The sequence below is a fragment of the Ictidomys tridecemlineatus genome, chromosome 2, assembly GCF_052094955.1.
Source record: "Ictidomys tridecemlineatus isolate mIctTri1 chromosome 2, mIctTri1.hap1, whole genome shotgun sequence".
NCBI classification, from domain to species: domain Eukaryota; kingdom Metazoa; phylum Chordata; class Mammalia; order Rodentia; family Sciuridae; genus Ictidomys; species Ictidomys tridecemlineatus.
Window position 1 is genome coordinate 80,500,256 of NC_135478.1, and position 17,270 is coordinate 80,517,525.

Here is a 17,270-nt window from a genome sequence, read left to right on the forward strand (position 1 = left end):
CAAGGGGCATCCTAGCCCTGCAGAGATGAATCCCTCCCCGGACCTGTATGAGACCCCTGGGGACAGGCTGGACGCCTTACTGAAGCACAGCCTTCAGCCCCAGGAGGATTGGAAGGAAGAATCGAAGGATGTCTGGCAAAGAATGGAGCGGTTCTTTCGGGATCAGTGCTTCCAAGATAAGTTGTTTCTGGGACAAGAAGTCAGGGTGCTGAAGGTGGTGAAGGTGAGCACTTGGGGTCCTAGGGTTCAAATCCCAGCTCTGCCCTGTGAGACCTTTCCACTCCATGCTTTGAATGTAGTAGCCCTTGCTGCTCGGCCACTGCAACTTATTTAAAAGAACATGCTTCTTTCTCTTCCTCTCTCCCTGCCCCTCCCTAATCTCAAGGGAAACAGGATTACCTTTCTTCCCCTAGTTAAGCAGACTTATCTGCCCCTGAGCACCCACCCACCATAGGAACGAAGTCATCCAGACTTTGGGGGATGGCACTAGAAGATCTCAGAAATGCCTAGCTCCCAAATTAACAAGCAAATTACAACTTCACAGAGAACCCATGGAAGGTAACCTTTGCAATCACCTCTTTAAACCTCCCCCACTTCCTCCTCCCCCCTCCCCCTCCCCCTCCCCCCTCCCCCTCCCCCCTCCCCCTCCCCCTCCCCCCTCTCCCCTCCCCCTCCCCCTCCCCCTCCCCCTCCCCCTCCCCCCTCCCCTTCCTCCCTCCCCTTCCCCCTCCCCCCCTCCCCTTCCCCCTCCCCCTCCCCTTCCCCTCTTTCCACCCTTCCTCCCTCCCCCCCCATGGGCAGAATCAGCCTTTGGGACAGAGGTCCCCTGTGTTTCTCCTTTTCTAGCAAAACAATCAACCCTCTTTTTCCTTTTTCTCAAAAGTGTCCCTCTATTGGCATTGGGTGCAAGGATCAAGCTTTTGGCAACAGTGCCACTTCATCTCCTCTTAACCTAGGTTTCTTACGTGCAATAAATGGAATAGAGCATGGAAAGATGCTCTTAACACAGTAAATTATTCTACAAAGCTGAAGAGTGATTGATGATGATGATTTGGTTTTCAGTCTCTGAATGCCAAGGAGTCAGATGGAACATAGATATCAGGTCTTTATAAAATTTATGCTTTTTGCTTCTTGTTTAAGAAATCCCTGGGGCTGGGGACTGTGGCTCAAGTGGTAGAGCACTCGCCTAGCATGCGTCAGGCACTGGGTTCGATTCTCAGCACCACATAAAAAGAAAATAAAGATATTGTGTCCACCTCAAAACTCAAAAGTAAATATTAAAAAAGAAATCCCACTTTACTTCCAAAGTCACACAATAAAAATCTATATTTTTCTTCTAAAATGGTACTGATTGGTCATGTTAGAAACTACCTACCAATCAGGTAATACCAGAGGGAGGTACTTGATAAATTCAGTGGGTTTTCAAGAACTGAGCCTACAATCCAACATCTATTTATAAGGCTAGTTTATCTTAAGAAAGTACCATATTTTAATCCAACTTTTAACATTGGGATCTTATTAAAAGTGTATGTGTGGGCTGGGGTTGTGGCTCAGTGGTAGAGCACTTGCCTAGCACACGTGAGTGTCACGATGGGCAAATGGTGCACCTTATGCACTCTAGGGGTGGAATAAAGAATGTCCACACTCTCTGCCCTTTTCAATGCTTTATTCACTCAAATCGCTCAATACAATTTCACTCTTAGGTTTTTAATCAAGAAAATGACAATCCTTAATGCTGGGCACTGCCATCGACAGAATCCATCCACAACAAACATTTCTAGATTAGGTCTAAGCACTGCAAACACACTTAATCATGACAGGCCCGTGACAGACATTCCCTCTGCATGCTGAGCTCAAGGGCCAGATCCAAAGTCTCAAGCCTCAGGCTCCGAGTCCAGCAGATGCCCACTTACTCAGACCCCGGGGGTCAGGTCAGGGACCCAGGCAGGCTTCTCCCAGGGTGGCGCTGATGGCCGGCTGAGGAGAGGGTTGTAGGGAGAAGTTGCAGCTCTCACCAGGGTCAAGATGTGGCTATAGAGTTCAAGAGCAGAGAGAGCAACGAAAAGGATCAGGCAGAGGAGGAGAGGGGGGGTGTCAGTCCAGCTCCAGCCTGAGGGCATCAGTGTGGGCTGGCTGAATGTCTGGTCATTTGCTCCTCCATTTATACTGGATTCTGGGGCTTCTGACCACCCTTTCAAAATCCCTATCAGCTGCCACCAGTTTCTCAGTGATATCATTCACCCTGAGGTTAAAGCATCTGGTCTCGGGGTCCCCACCCTGATTTTCTTTTCTTTTTTTTTTTTTTTTTTGAGAATTTTTAATATTTATTTTTTAGTTTTCGGCGGACACAACATCTTTGTTGGTATGTGGTGCTGAGGATCGAACCCGGGCCGCACGCATGCCAGGCGAGCGTGCTACCACTTGAGCCACATCCACAGCCCCCCCACCCTGATTTTCTTGCCTCTCCCCCTTATGGGGCAAGGATGTGTGACAGAGACATCACTCTGAGTTTGTGGGGAGAAGTGACTTGTTTGTGCACCGTAGGGGTGGCCTGGTGAGACTGCAGGTTTCAAACTGGAGTTTTAAAATGGAGTTGCTTAGGCTCAGGCCTAAGGCCATCCTTACAGTGAGGCACTGGGATCCATCCCCAGCACCACATAAAAAAACTAAATAAAGGTATTGTGTCCATCTACAACTAAAAAAATAAAATTAAATTAAAATAAAAGTGTTTATGTGTGATGGCAAAACCAGACCTGGTAATGAAATGAAATTACAAAAACCTTATGGTAAGAAACCAACGCCTGGGGAAGGGGTCAGTTCTGCTCCCCTCTCTCAGCCTTTTTCCAGGAAGCCCAATTAACCACAGGTCCCTACCTTTTGGATTGCAAATAACTGTCCTAAGGGTCTGCCTACTCCCTCTTGAAATGTAGCAGACTGTGAGAAGAACCCTTTCTTCTTATTGGTTTCTGAGACTCTGCACAAGACCTTCAGCCACCTAGACTAGGAATTAAAAAAGAAGAAGAAAAAGCCCCAGTGATAGGCTGGGTCTAAGATGATATCAAATAACCTCTAAATATTGTGAGAAAATGTGGGTCAGGGCTCAGCATTGGAAGTTGTTTTTTTTTCCTCCTCTGGGCCTGCGGGTGTAAAATAAGTTTGGAGTTCTCGTCCTCTCTCAGTGTTGCTGGCTGCTTCTCAGCCAGTCTGTTTTCCCGCAACATTGGAACCATAAGTCCAGATTTTGTTCATTTTGCTAGAATGAAAGACATCTCCCGTTAACGGAAGTAAATTGGCTTTCCCTGGAAAAGGAATGACTGGACAGGGTAGCACTGGGGAGGAAGAACAGGCAGTTTTGAAGAATCTTTAAAAAAAAAGAGCTGAAACCCAAGATTCAGGACAGTTATCAGCAACCTGCCCTTCAAAACACAAATCCAAGCTCCTGGGGTTGCTTTAAAAGATACAGCTTTGCATTTGTGGACTCTGAGGACTCCCTACTCTGACCTCACTGTAGGGGACCTCAGCCCCAGAGCTGAATATGCCCATCTTTGTTTCCAGGATCTGCAAAAAAAAAAAAAAAGGAAATCCCCACCAACACCAGAAATGAAATGCCAAGAGTCTCTTAAGGATGGGTCTTAAGGTGGTTTGATATACGTTCTAAATAAAGCTCTGTACAGGTTCAAATGTGCTGTTTCAATGGGAAATATACATTTATGTTACCCCAAATACCCATATCTTGAAGTTCCTTTTCCCACTTTACAGGTATATGCATCAAGTGAAGATTATTCCTCTGTATAAGAAAAAAGTTATTTTATCTTTCCTCTTCCTTTCTCAACAATCTCTTTCCAAAAGTCAAAACACCCCTAAAATAATTAGCATCACCTATTTTGAGCAGCATAGAAAATGCCTAGAATAAAATACGACTGACACTGAAGATCTTATCTGAATAAACATTGATAAACAAGCAATGACAACAAGGACATATTTTTAAATTACATTTCTATCCTATGTTAAGAGGAAAGGGGGACATTTGCACATGATTCAACATTTGTTTTCTCTCTTCCTTCATTGACCTTTTTCAGCAGGAAATTTTCTTAGTTGCATCTATTTTTCCTGGTATCATTGGGGTGAGAGTGGTATATTTCTAGTGTCAAATATGCTAATTCCATTTGATTTTCTGCTATTAGTGGCCTGGAGAGTCTTCTAGGACCGTGAGTAAGTTTTACAAGGACATCTCTTGCTGTATTTAATCACCACCTCTGTCTTATCCTTCTGTTCTTTTTTTTTTTTTTTACTATTCTGTGTCCTCAGATCAAGAAATATCTAAATTTCTGGACACAGTGGCCCACACCTATAATCCCAGCAGCTCAGGAGGCTGAGGCAGGAGGATTGTAAATTCCAAGCCAGCCTCAGCAGCTTAGCAAGGCCCTAAGCAACTCAGTGAGACCCTGTCTCTAAATAAAATACTAAAAAGGGCATGGGGGCGCTAGGGCACTTGCCTGGCACTGGATTCAATTCTCAGCACCACATGTAAATAAAAAATAAAGGTCTATCAACAACTAAAAAATATATATTAAAAAGAAAAGGGGAAATTGGGGGTGTTGCTCAGTGGTCAAGTACCTCTGGGTTCAATCCCCAGTACCAAAAAAAGAAAAGAAATGTATAAATCAAGGACACATAAGTGTCTAAGTCAAAATTGCTCCATGATTTTTTAATTACACAAGTAAAACAGTAACAAAAAATAGGAAAATACAAAAACTTATTTTACAAAATGAGTGACTTCAAAAGTCATATAAATGCAAGCACTATTCTCATCTTAATGTACTATAAGCACATTTCAAACATTTGTAAATAACTAGAAAATGTTTCCTTTCATATGTATTGTTGAAAGAAAAACAGTAGACAGGATAAATTCAACAGAACTCACTTGTGCAAAGGAGTTAGAAGTCAGGCATATACTTTTATAAGCTATCAGTTCACTCTTTACTGTGCAGAGAACTTCGCCCTGCACAGTAAAGAGTGAACTGATAGCTTATAAAAGTAGGCCAAAAGGGCTGGGACGGTGGCTTAGTGGTAGAGCACTTGCCTGACACATGGGAGGCGCTGGGGTCGATCTCAGCACCACATAAAAAATAAATAAAGGGGGCTGGGATTGTGGCTCAGCGGTAGAGTGCTCGCTTAGCATGGGTGGGACCCGGGTTCGATTCTCAGCACCACATAAAAATAAAGGCATTGTGTTGTGTCCATCTACAAAAAAGATTCTCTCTCAAAATAAATAAATAAATAAATAAATAAAGTACTCTATCCATCTACAAGTACATATATTTTTTTTTCCAATGTTTTTGACTTAAGGTTGGTTGAATCTGCACATGTGGAACTTTCAGATGCAAAGGTCTAAATATATTGGAGGAGGGATTAAATAATAACAATATAATAATAAAAATAATTCAGTAAAACAATACAGCAACAAAATAATAAAAGATACAGTATAACAACTATTTACATAGCACTTATATTAGGGATTATAAGTAAACTAGAGCTGATTTCAAGTGTACTGGAGAATTACATAGGGTATATGCAAATACTACACCGTTTTATTAAGAGACTTGAACATCCTTGGATTTGGATTGCTGAGGGGGTGCTAAAACCAGTCCCCTGAGAGACTAAGGGACAACTGTATACAACATTCTTTTTTTTTATATCCCCCAATACTGGGATTGAACGCAGGGGTACTCTGCCACTGAGCTACATCCCTGGCCCATTTTATTTTTTATTTTAAGACAGGGTCTAACTCAGTTGCTGAGGCTGGCCTGGGAGTTGCCATCCCCCTGTCTCAGCCTCTAGCGTCCCTGAGATTGCAGGTGTGCACCACTGCACCAACACAACTGTATAAAACATTCAAGATTATATAAATGGAAAACAGATTAGTGTTTTACAGGGTTGAGGGATGGTGAAGGGGAGGGAAGCATATTTGATTATATAGAAGCTGCATGAGGAAGATCTTAATACTGAAGGAATAATTCTCTATCTCGATCCAGCAATGGTCACAGGAATCTACACACATAACAAAATTTCACCGAACTAAATACGTCATATCCACATCAATTTCCTGGTCTTGCTATTCTACTCTATTTAGATAAGACACAACCATTGGGAAGACTCCAACCCCTCCTGTCTTTATGGGTCCCTATAAATCTAATTATTTCAAAATAAAGCCTACCAAGTATTGTACATATACACATTTATAATACAAAATATGCATATAATCAAAATATAAACACAAAAATATGTTTATCAAGCCAGAGCTGTCCTGGAGAACTTTCTATAATGAGAATACAATGTATGTGTGTTATCAAATCTAATAGCCACTATCTTGGGCAGCTATAGAGCACTTGAAATAAAGCTAATGTAACTGAAGAACTGAGTTTTAATTTCATTTTAATTAATTAAAATTTAAACACACACATGTGGCTTTTGGCTGCCACGTTAGACAGGGCAGGTCTTTTTTTTTCCCCCCTGATGCTGGGGATGGAACCCAGTGCCTCATGCCTCGTGCATGCCAGGCAAGTGCTCTACCACTGAGCCACATCCCCAGCTCCTGGGTAGTTATTTGGAACATCACATAAAATACTGGTAACTGTGGTTACCTCTGGAGAAGGGAGTTAAAGGTCATTAGGGGGCTGGAATTTTACATTTCTTTTATGTCTTTAAAATGTTCATGAGGTATTTAATTTTTCTCAATCAGTGAAAAGATGTAGTACAAGTTGACTGTCCTCTAAATATTGAAAATTCTTGGGAACAGAAGTATTTTGGATTTTTTTATGTTTTTTTTCCCCCAGATTTTAGAATATTTGCATATACATAAGGAGATATGTTGGGGATGGGACCTAAGTCTACACATGAAATTCATATATGTTTCATATATACTTTATACACTTAGTCTGAAAGGAATTAATTTTTTTAAATATTTATTTTTAGTTGTAATTGGACACAATATTTTTTTTTTTATTTTTATATGGTGCTGAGGATCAAACCCAGGACCTCGCACGTGCTAGGCGAGTGCTCTACTGCTGAGCCACAACCCCAGCCCCCGAAATTAATTTTTTTAACAGGGAATTGAACCCAGGGCTTGGCACAGGCTAGGAAAGCACTCTATCACTGAGCTATATATCCCACTGCTTTGTTAGATTTGATTTTGAGGTCTCGCTAAGTTGCCACAAGGCTGGCCTCAAATTTCAGATCCTCCTGCCTCAGCCTCCTGAGAAGCTGGAATTACAGGCATACACTACCATGCCTAGCTAACTTCAGTATATGTGCTGCCTAAAGGTAGTTTTACACTTTGGGCAGGGGGGGGGTAGTACAATGTCAAGACTAAAAATTGGAGATTTTAGAGCATCTCAGATTTCTGAGTTTGGGACTGAGATGCTCACCCTGCAACCCGGGGAGGAGGCCAAGGGCTCCTCTGGAGGTCTCTGTAGACTTCCTAACATGAGTGTCTCTGGCTTCACTCCCAGCCTCAAAGTTAACAAGTCTCAGCAGAAAAGTAAAGCTTGGCATTTGTCCTCCACAGGGTGGCTCCTCAGGAAAAGGGACAACTCTGAACCACAGATCTGACCTGGATATGATTCTGTTCCTGAGCTGCTTTGCAAGCTTCCAAAACCAGTCACTGGTCCGAAAATACATTCTTGACTTCATTGAGGAGAAATTGGACTGCTGTAGCAGAAGCCTGGCCTACAGCATCACGGTGATCCATCACAGGGAGGGAAACAGGATCCCTCGTTCCCTGACCTTAGAGATCCAGTGCAGGAAGAGCACTGATGTCTTTCGGATGGACGTGCTCCCAGCTTTTGATGCTCTGGGTAAAGATGGCGATGGATCAGGGCCAGAGAAACTCGTCAGGGCCCCTTTCCCTGGTCTTGAGAGAGGTGTGGGGAAGTAGAAACCAATGGAATTGTTCTTTTTCGGACACTGAAGCTATACGTATCCTGAAGATTTCAGTCCTTCTATAAATGCATGTGCTGTCCTGTCCCAATATGGCCTGGGGAAAGAGAATTTCTCCTCAATGATAAAATTCCTGCCCAACCCAAGAAGAAGATTCCTCTCCCACCTGTCTGGGAAACACCAGGTCAAGCGAGTAATTCAAGGCACTTGGAGTTGCACAGAACCAAATTGGAATCATCTTTAAATCAGTGCATTCGATACAAAATTTTGACTCCCAAACTTATTACTCGTATGACCTTGGGCAAATCATTTAAAAGCTCCAAGACCGAACACGCCAACCTATTAAATGAGATGATATCGAATTTGAGTGGAGCCATAGGAAACTGACACTATTTGACCGTGTTTGACCTGCAAAAGGGGGCAGTTTCCTATGGTTCCACCTAAATCAACTACTTCAGTGAGCTGTTCTGAGGATCCCATGAGCCTGACCCAGTGCCTGAGACACGGTCAATCTTTGGCCAATGTGAATCATTTAAAATCTATGTGACTTGGGGGTGAGCTACCACACCATCTAGCCTCTGCTTACTGAGGCATAAGAGGGGGGAAGTAGCACCATAGGTGAGCCTTGGGTGACATAATTTACACCTTTGCTATGCTGGGTCATCCTCTCCCCATCTTCCTTATCTTAAAGGTAGGTTTTCCTGACTTGGTGCTTTTCTCCTCAGGATCCTTTAGCCCAGACTCTAAACCAGAGCCAGAAATCTATGAAAGTTTAATAAATGCCTCTGGCTACCCCGGGGAGTTCTCGCCAAGCTTCACCCAGTTGCAGAGACACTTTGTGAAAAGCCGCCCTTTTAAACTGAAGAACCTCCTGAGGCTGGTAAAGTTCTGGTACCTGAAGGTGAGAAGAGCCAGCATTGGACTGGGAGGGGTGGGACAAGGGGAGAGGAAGGTTGACACATAAGAGATCAAAACTCAGGGGCCCTTGACCACTGAGCCCCATCCCCAGCCCTATTTTGTATTTTATTTAGAGACAGGGTCTCGTCGAGTTGTTTAGTGCCTCGGCATTGCTGAGGCTGGCTTTGAACTTGAGATCCTCCTGCCTCAGCCTCCTGAGCCACTGGGATGACAGGTGTGCACCACTGCGCCCAGCCTAAAATTTCTTAAAGAAGAAAAAAAAAATAGAAACAACCTGTCTAAGGATATGAGGCGGGTTAAAGAGTGTAAGTGAAAGAGTGTGACCGAAGTCCTGTGTAACCTACAGTCAGCAGGTGACTGACATCTAGGAAGGCCACACCCAAGGGCAGAGCAAGAGAAGGGGACACACAGAGGGAGTTTCCATGGAACATTCTATCCCAAACAGGGCAAAGGGGTAGGATTACAAAGGAACAGGTAAGTGTAGCTCAACTCCAGGCGTCTGCCTGCTCAGAAGATTGGCCTTGCTATCTGAGTGGGTCACCGCCCCAGCCACAAGGAATGCAGGGGTGGGTCAGAGCCTGGTGCACCAGGACTGGAAGGTATGGTCATTGAGAGCAGCTCCCACATATTATTCATTATCCTCCTTTTTGGAGATAAGAAAACAGACTCGAAACTAACATGGGGTTAAGAGTTGGGCGTAGGAGTGTCTGACTACAACTTGTGCTAACAATCACGAGTTGAATTATATTATCATTTTCTTTTGAGTCCGTCCTCAAATGCATTTGCCATTGGACATGACATTGGGGGAATTACGTAGTAGTGTCATTAGTGCATTTTTTCCATGAACTTGACTCTTGTTCTGTAAGGGTCCGGCAGAGCGTCGGAGAAAGAGACCACGCAAGAGACTGACTCCATGCAATTTGCAAAAGGGGATTTATTGGGGATCCATTCCAGCGCGCTGGGGCCCCATGCTCACTCAAGAAGGGAGAGCAGCCCGGAGCCCAGAGCTGAGGTCAAGCAGAGCTTAAGTACACTTTCTGGAGAGGGCGGTGGGCTTTGCATACATCAGAACAAATCATCATGAGGTGCGGGGAAATTGAACAACAACTCTGAGACGTGATTGGCACATTCATTGGCAGGAACAGGTCGGGCGGGGGTGATCGGTCATTCCTAAGCGGGATACACATTCAAACTGATTGGTTCAGGCCCTGTGACAAACTGCACAGGGCCCTAGGCTGAATGGCCAGTAGGGCGTTGTCTTAACTATCTCAGGAATCTGGGTGTAACAGAGGAACTCAATAATACCTAATCTTTTATATTTTAATTCAAGCTTTCCAGCTTAGAAACTTTACCCTTTCAGTTCATTACTGTGCCCAAAGCACACTGCTTTTGTTACCTCTGCTTTATGTGACATATCCAAGATGACAAATAATCAAGCTTTTTTTTTTCATAATTAACTGGCTTTTCCCAGGCATGTGTACTTCTAATATGAATCTTCAGGCAACCCTGAGATTCTAATTGAAATTTTCAATGAATGTCTAACTTCATTTTGGAGGAATTGATCATTTGATATTATTCTTTCCCCTTCGCCTTTCAGTTTATTCTGATTTTGTTTTCTGTTGTCTGTGTGACTTAGTTTTCTCCAATTATTTCCTATATTTAATATAGTGTATTGCTCCATCCATTCCAAATGAATAAAATGGACTTCAGAGGCCCTGAAGGTCCATAAGTGACCCTAACTTCCTCTTTTATTGAAATCTTGATGGCCCATATAAGATCACTCATCTTATATAATAAATCTCCCTCTCTCCCTCTCCCCTGCCTTCTCTCTTTCCTCTCTCCTCCCCCCACACCAACCAATATACCTTCTCCAGTACGTGAAAGATAAATACCGAGGACAAGCAGTGCCTTCAAAATATGCATTGGAGCTACTGACCATTTATGCCTGGGAAAGGGGTACAGACGAAAGTGAGAATTTCAACATGGACGAAGGGCTTGTGGCTGTCATGAAACTCCTCAGAGATTATAAAGATATCTGCATTTACTGGACCAAGTACTATGATTTCCAAAATGAGACCGTCAGAAACTTTATCAAACAAAAGTTGAAGGACTACAGGTGAGTGTGTTGATTGTCTGACTTTCCACTTCAAGGAATAGAAAAGCCAACTGGAATAATTCTTAAAATAAAAGGACTTTTGCAACTGGAAAACCCAAACGTAAAAGAAGCTTCAGGTATGGCATGATCTAGGTGCTTGCTATGTCATCCGAATCCCTTTCTATGACTTGTTCAGCTCTGCCCCTTCCAGGGCTTTACCATTAAAATCAGGTTCATTCCTTTATGGTTACATCAGTTCTAGGCTTCTCCTTTAGACATATACCTTCTGGTACAAGAGGAAACCTTCCAAGCAAAATCTCAAGAGATTCACTCTGATTGGGCCAGCTTGGGTTACAAATGTCATCCTAAACCAAGACTTTCATCTTAGAGATAGTTCTTCCTACACCAAAGCACGCACAACATGAGTGCATCAGGTCTAAGTGTGACAGAGCTCTGCTTTCCTGTTGTCCCCCAGGCCTGTTATCCTAGACCCGGCTGACCCCACCAACAACCTGGGAAGAGGGAGAGGATGGGACCTGATGGCCAGAGAGGCTGTTTACTGCCTGAGAAAGGCCTGCTGCAGGACAGAGGACCCCGGCCACGGCTGGCATGTCCAGGTAGGACTTCCATTCCAAGTCAGGGCTCAGGTTGTCTCCACACAGACTCCCCAACTCTTGCCACAGGACCCACGGCTTCGTGGGACAGGCGACCCTCTCCCATGTGGACATCCCCACCCATCAGCTCTAGAATTCTTCTCTTTGTACTGTGAATGTCTGGGCTTCGTTTCATTCCCCTGTAAAATGGCAGGAAAATATCGGCCCTGCCTGGATTCTTGCTCTTAATACAAGAGACTTAATAATTCCCCCAAAATTAAGCAAGGATCACAGGGACTCCCCTGAGGACAATCGCTGTGTCGTCACAGCTGGTCCCACCCAGGTGTCTAACACTAAGTAGGAATCCATGTTCAGAGATCAGGACTCTGAAGATGAGCTCCCCTAGGAGGCCGATTTGCCCAACCGGCTACTCGGAGAGAAATCTGGCCACCATTCCCTCTCTTCGTATCCTGCGTGGAAATTCTGAGTCTGGCCTCAAAAGCAACCCCACAGCACCAGAAGCAAGGCAGATAACTAAGCCACTGCAGAGAAGCCATCACCCAGTCGCACACCATTGGCTGGGAATGTCCAGTGGACCCTGGGTCCTGAGAGACAAAATCAAAGGAAACTGTTGGAAAGGAGATAGAATTAAAGTAGGTTTCCCGCGCACCTCAATACCCTGTCTCATGAAACACCACCTCCCAATGCCCACTCTTCCATCACTTCATCCACTGCCATGGACATACCACAGACCCCCGAGCACACACCTGTGTCCGGATGCATTTTGACTTTACTTGAATTGTTATTCAATGGGTTATTCCATTACTAAATTAAATTATCTTACAGACCATTCCCCCATCCACCCATATATACCCAATAGGCCTAACCATACAAAAAAAAAAAAAAATCAAGACACTTCTGAGCATGAAATCGGGAAGATTCATTGTGCCAGGTCAAGTGATCTACACCAGGACTGCCCTATGAACATAAAACCAGCCCAGAACCAATGAATTTTTTTCAGCAGCTACATCCTAGTTCAATGAATGAAAAGTCTTATTTGTGTAACCCGTACCGTGGGGCAGATTTCGAAGATGCTTTCAGGCTTTTGCCATCACAGTGAATACCCTTGAACATGTCTCCCAGAGCTCGACGTTAAATCACTTAACCTCACATCAGCACTTAGATGTGCTCATGGAGATACTAAACATTGTCACCAGGCGACAGGTGAAGACTTTGAATAGTCCATGTAGCAGGAGTGTGATTTTGAGACCAGTTGTTCCTCGAGTTTGGGTGAGTTAAAAGACAAGAGTTTGTCCCAATGGATCTGTTAGCCTAGAAGGACCAAATAGTTTCCTTCACTTGGAACAGTCTGAGCCCTGTTGTCCCCCATAGTTATTAAGAGCCCCTCCTTGGACTTCTGAGAGTATCTTGGTAAATTACATCATCAGTAGCTAGAAGGGAGAAGCTTTGGAGGCCAAGATGGCCATGTCCACCCAAGAACTTTCTTAGGTTGCTCCTTCTCTTTCAGAGAGCAAGAGATGTCCAGGTGACTGTGAAACAGACCGGTCAGAAGCCTTTGACGCTCTCGGTGAACCCGTACAGTCCCATCTGGAAGATGAAAGCAGAGATCAAGAGGACAAATAGGGCAAGTAGCCCCCAGAGTCAGTATCGTCTCTCCTTCCAGGAGCCCGGGGGAGAGAGGCAACTGCTCAGCAGCCAACAGACTCTGGCCGATTATGGGATCTTCTCTAAGGTGAATGTCCGCGTGCTGGAGACCATCCCTCCCGAGATCCAGGTCTTTGTGAAGGATGCTAATGGGCAGAGCACACCCTATGCCATCTACCCTGATGACACCATCCGTGACTTGAAAGAGAAAATCGAGGACGCTGGAGGACCCTTAGTAGAAGACCAGATACTGAAAGCCCAGGGTCGGACCCTGTGGAATCGCCGCAGGCTTGAAGACTTGGACATAGAAGACTGTGACACCATCACGCTCATTAAGAGAAGCTGAAGGTCCCTAGGACTGCCCATGGTCAGGCGGCTCACCCTGTAGACTCCTGGGGTCCCTTCCCCCAATCCCAGCCCTTTCTACCCACTCTGCACTTTCTGAAGTCTAAATATGAATATGTGCATAGCCCTCTCCTGTTTAAATGCCTTCGGTGTCTCCTCATTACCTTCAGAATGCAGTTCAAGTTCCTTTGCTTGTGCATTCGGGATCCTTGACTTTTACCCCTTGCTCTACCCCTCAATTTGCCTTGTCACTCAAAACAAACCAGATGTTCCCACACAATTGCCATTCCAGAACACTAAATGTCATCACTTTGAGTCAACTCTCCCCTCTCTCATGACTCCCCTCTTTTATTTATTTATTTTTAAATTTTTGGTGGACACAATATCTCTATTTTAGGTGTATGTGGTGCTGAGGATGGAACCCAGTGCCCCCGAGAATGCCAGGCCAGCGAGCTACCACGTCACACCACATCCCCAGGGTCTCTCCCCTCTTTTAACGCTCACACTTCTAAGTCATTGAATGAATCTCAACCTGTGGACCTCAGACCAGCAGAACCAGCCGCACTCGGGAACTCCCTAGACAGGAAAACTCACAGCAACTCTCCCAAGTTCACCTGAGTCAGATTCTCAGGTGGTGACACCCAGCGGGCCGCGTCTCACAAGCCTTCCAAGATGCGTGTTGCAGTTTGGGAACCCCTGACACCTGCCCCATACAGCTGGCCAAGGCATCTCTTGCCCTTACCTCCCCTCCTCACCCAGATCAGACTTCTGTGGAAGTACCTGGGCACCCTCCCTGTGTTCCTTCATCTGTCGCCCTCTACGAGTGAAACCTGACAAACTGTGCTTTATTCCTGTGCCCGTGGCCTAGAATGGCCCCTCTCCAGTGCAAACATTTGGCCCATGCTTTCTGAGTAAAGGAATGAGCCCAAGTATGGGTTTGAATCCTTCACCATTGTCTTTATGAGGGTCTTGTCCCAATGCCATCTTGGAGCCCACATTGTTTGGGGTACCCCCCTGAGCTCATGTCTTATATTTTTTTGGAAAAAAAAAAAAAACAATGCTAGAGTGGTGGATCTGGTCTCCATGCTCATAGCCAATGATGCTTTCCTCTCTGTCTAACCCTAACTGGGCCAAAGGTGATCAGGATAGAAGCCATCCATTGCTCTCCTTCACCAATCAGGTTCGCAGCACAGGAGAGTGCACCCAGGTCCAGTGAGCTCCTGCTGTGGTTAAACAGAAGAGCAGAACTCCACCCAAGCCCATATTTTAGTAAAGAGAGTCAACAGCCCAGAGAATGGAACCACACACAGCCAGAGACAGGATCAAAGGTCCTTCCCCATCCCTAAGAAGAGAAGATGGGGAATGTCAGTCCTGACATTTTTTTTTCCTATCAAGTTCCCCCTAAATTTCTTCAACATCTCAGTCGGGTAAGCAGCCACCATTGAATACATCAGAATCGGTATATTTTCTGTCCCAAGACCTTTGACTAAAGCGAGGCATGGGGACACAGTTCCTTGTGAGTTGGGAGGCTGAGGCAGGAGGACCACAAGTTTGAGGCCAGCCTCAGCAACTTAGTGAGACCCTGTCTCAAAGAAAGAAAAAAAAAAGTGAAAATGGCTGAGGATGTGGCTCAGTGGCAAAGCTCCTCTGGGTTCAGTCCCCAGGAAGAACAGAGGAGAAAAAATAACTTTGACTAAGATCTGTTTCAGCAGGTCAGCAAAATTAATACAAAGGCACAATGTCATTTGATTCTTATCCTCACAGCTGCCCTGGAAATGGAGGAACGAGTAGAAATAAAAACACTTCCTCATTTTACACATGAGGATCTCAAGGCTTAGAGGATAGGAAATGATGTCCGGGGGCAACTTCCGGGGAAGTTCGGGTACCATGACAACCTCAGTGGGAACTTTTGAGCTCTTGTACACCGTCTCAAGGAAGAGCTTCCTCTCCCACCTTCTCTGGGTTCCGCCAGTGGACACTGACCTGAGTTCCAGACTTCGGTTCCTTTCATCTTTTCATTTCAAATGCTTCACCCTCTGCCCAGCTGACTGGACTAGGAGAGATCACCTGGCCCAGGAGAGACTCAACCCGTTACCTGGGCTAAGCCAATCAGAATATGAGTTCTGGAGCCTGGGTGCTGCTACTTCTTGAGTATTTTCTGGGATTATCAGCACAGAGCGCTTGGCATTTAGTTCATGATCACAAGAAGCTTAGATTGTTAACCACTGCTCCCGTTTGATAGGAAACAGAAGCTCACATGAACATTATGTGGACAGAGCTGATTCAAGCTGTTATATGTCTACCTGGAGACTGGGGTGTCAATGCCATATGAGAAGTTTGATCTGCCATACTGAATCGGGAGAAGGGATTTTGTTCTACCTTCTAGCATGAGAAATAGGCATTATTTAAAAAATAGGAGGGAGAGGAAAGGAGGGAGCAAGGGGGTAGGATGCTGGTGGAATGAGTCAGACATCACTACCCTAAGGACATGTATGAAGACACGAATAGTGTGAAAATACTCTGTGTACAATCAGTGACTTGAAAAATTGTGCTCTATATGTGTGATATGAAATGACTTGCATTCTGCCATCATGTATAACAAATTAGGATAAATAAATAATTTAATTGGAACTTTCCCTCTTAGTGACCATGTGAATAAACTCAGATCATCCTGATTATATTTTTTTTTCAAATGGCATCTGATATATTAGTGATCAAATGATTGACAGCTGTTCGACCCTCAGAGATTTGTTGAAGGTGAACAAAAAATTAATATGTAAGGTCTAAATGGTTCTTATGTGAATGACTTTTCATTGCCTTGAAGTTCATCTTTTTTTAAAAATATTTATCTTTTAGGTGTAGATCGGCACAACACAATGCCTTTATTTCTATGTGGTACTGAGGATCGAACCCGGGTCCCGCCCGTGCTAGGCAAGTGCTCTACTGATGATCCACAACCCCAGCCCAGAGTTCATCCTCTGTCACCATAAACATATGAAAATGTTGGGATCTTAGTGGGGCGGGGGAGTGCTAGGGATTGAACCCAGGGCTTGGTGTTTGCAAGACAAGCACTCAACCAACTGAGCTATATCCTCATCCCACAGAGTCTTATTTTGTTGTTGACTTAAGTTTGTGAAATTGCTACTACTTTTTACATTATTTTAATGTTACTTTAAAATAATTCAATTTAAGTTTTACTTAAATTTAAATCAAATTATTTTACTATTACAAATCATATTAAAATATTATTTTAATATGGTATGATCAAACAGTAGAAGCATGAGGACTTTGTGGAATGTATTACATTTTTAAAAACATGATGCTTTCCATTTGGGGTTAGCCAGTTTGAAAGCTTACATTGAAATACTGTCATGGTTGACGAACTTCTTGAAAGGATTATCTGCACTTCTGGTTTCCACCCCCCCCCTTCACCCCACTTCTCCTAAACTCATTCTAACCTGGATTCTGCTTCCACATCTCCCATAAAACTGCACACACCTACCCGGGCTCAGTAGCACACACCTGTAATCCCAGCAGTTTAGGAGGCTGAGACAGGAGGATCTTGAGTCCAAAGCCAACCTCAGCAATTTAGTGAGACCCCCTAAGCAATTTAGCGAGATCCTGTCTCTAAAATATAAAAAAGGTCTGGGGATGTTGCTCAGTGGTTAAGCACCCCTGGGTTCAATCCCTAATATCAAAACACACACACACACACA

At 44.3% G+C, this 17,270-nt stretch overlaps 1 protein-coding gene across 2 annotated transcripts; it reads left to right on the forward strand.

Moving 5' to 3' along the window:
* The first annotated feature begins 25 nt into the window (after positions 1–25).
* On the forward strand, positions 26–13,874 carry LOC144375189 (2'-5'-oligoadenylate synthase-like protein 2). 2 transcript variants are annotated; one of them, XM_078038983.1, is made up of 6 exons: positions 26–223; positions 7,568–7,856; positions 8,664–8,839; positions 10,731–10,972; positions 11,427–11,568; positions 13,073–13,874. In XM_078038983.1, exons 1-6 carry the CDS (start codon positions 26–28, stop codon positions 13,553–13,555), a joined length of 1,530 nt encoding a protein of 509 aa, XP_077895109.1. In that variant the 3' UTR covers positions 13,556–13,874. The 2 variants fall into 2 exon arrangements, with proteins under 2 accessions (XP_077895109.1, XP_077895110.1); XM_078038984.1 differs by lacking the exon at positions 26–223 and having other exon boundaries at positions 7,722–8,556; positions 9,723–10,972.
* Positions 13,875–17,270: the final 3,396 nt, after the last annotated feature.

Bases quoted from the DNA above. Each gene is read 5' to 3' on its own strand.
- LOC144375189 (XM_078038983.1), top strand. From the start codon at position 26: ATGAATCCCTCCCCGGACCTGTATGAGACCCCTGGGGACAGGCTGGAC. The intron at 7,857-8,663 runs GTAAAGATGGCG...TTTTCTCCTCAG, and splicing joins CCCAGCTTTTGATGCTCTGG to GATCCTTTAGCCCAGACTCT. The intron at 8,840-10,730 runs GTGAGAAGAGCC...TACCTTCTCCAG, and splicing joins TAAAGTTCTGGTACCTGAAG to TACGTGAAAGATAAATACCG.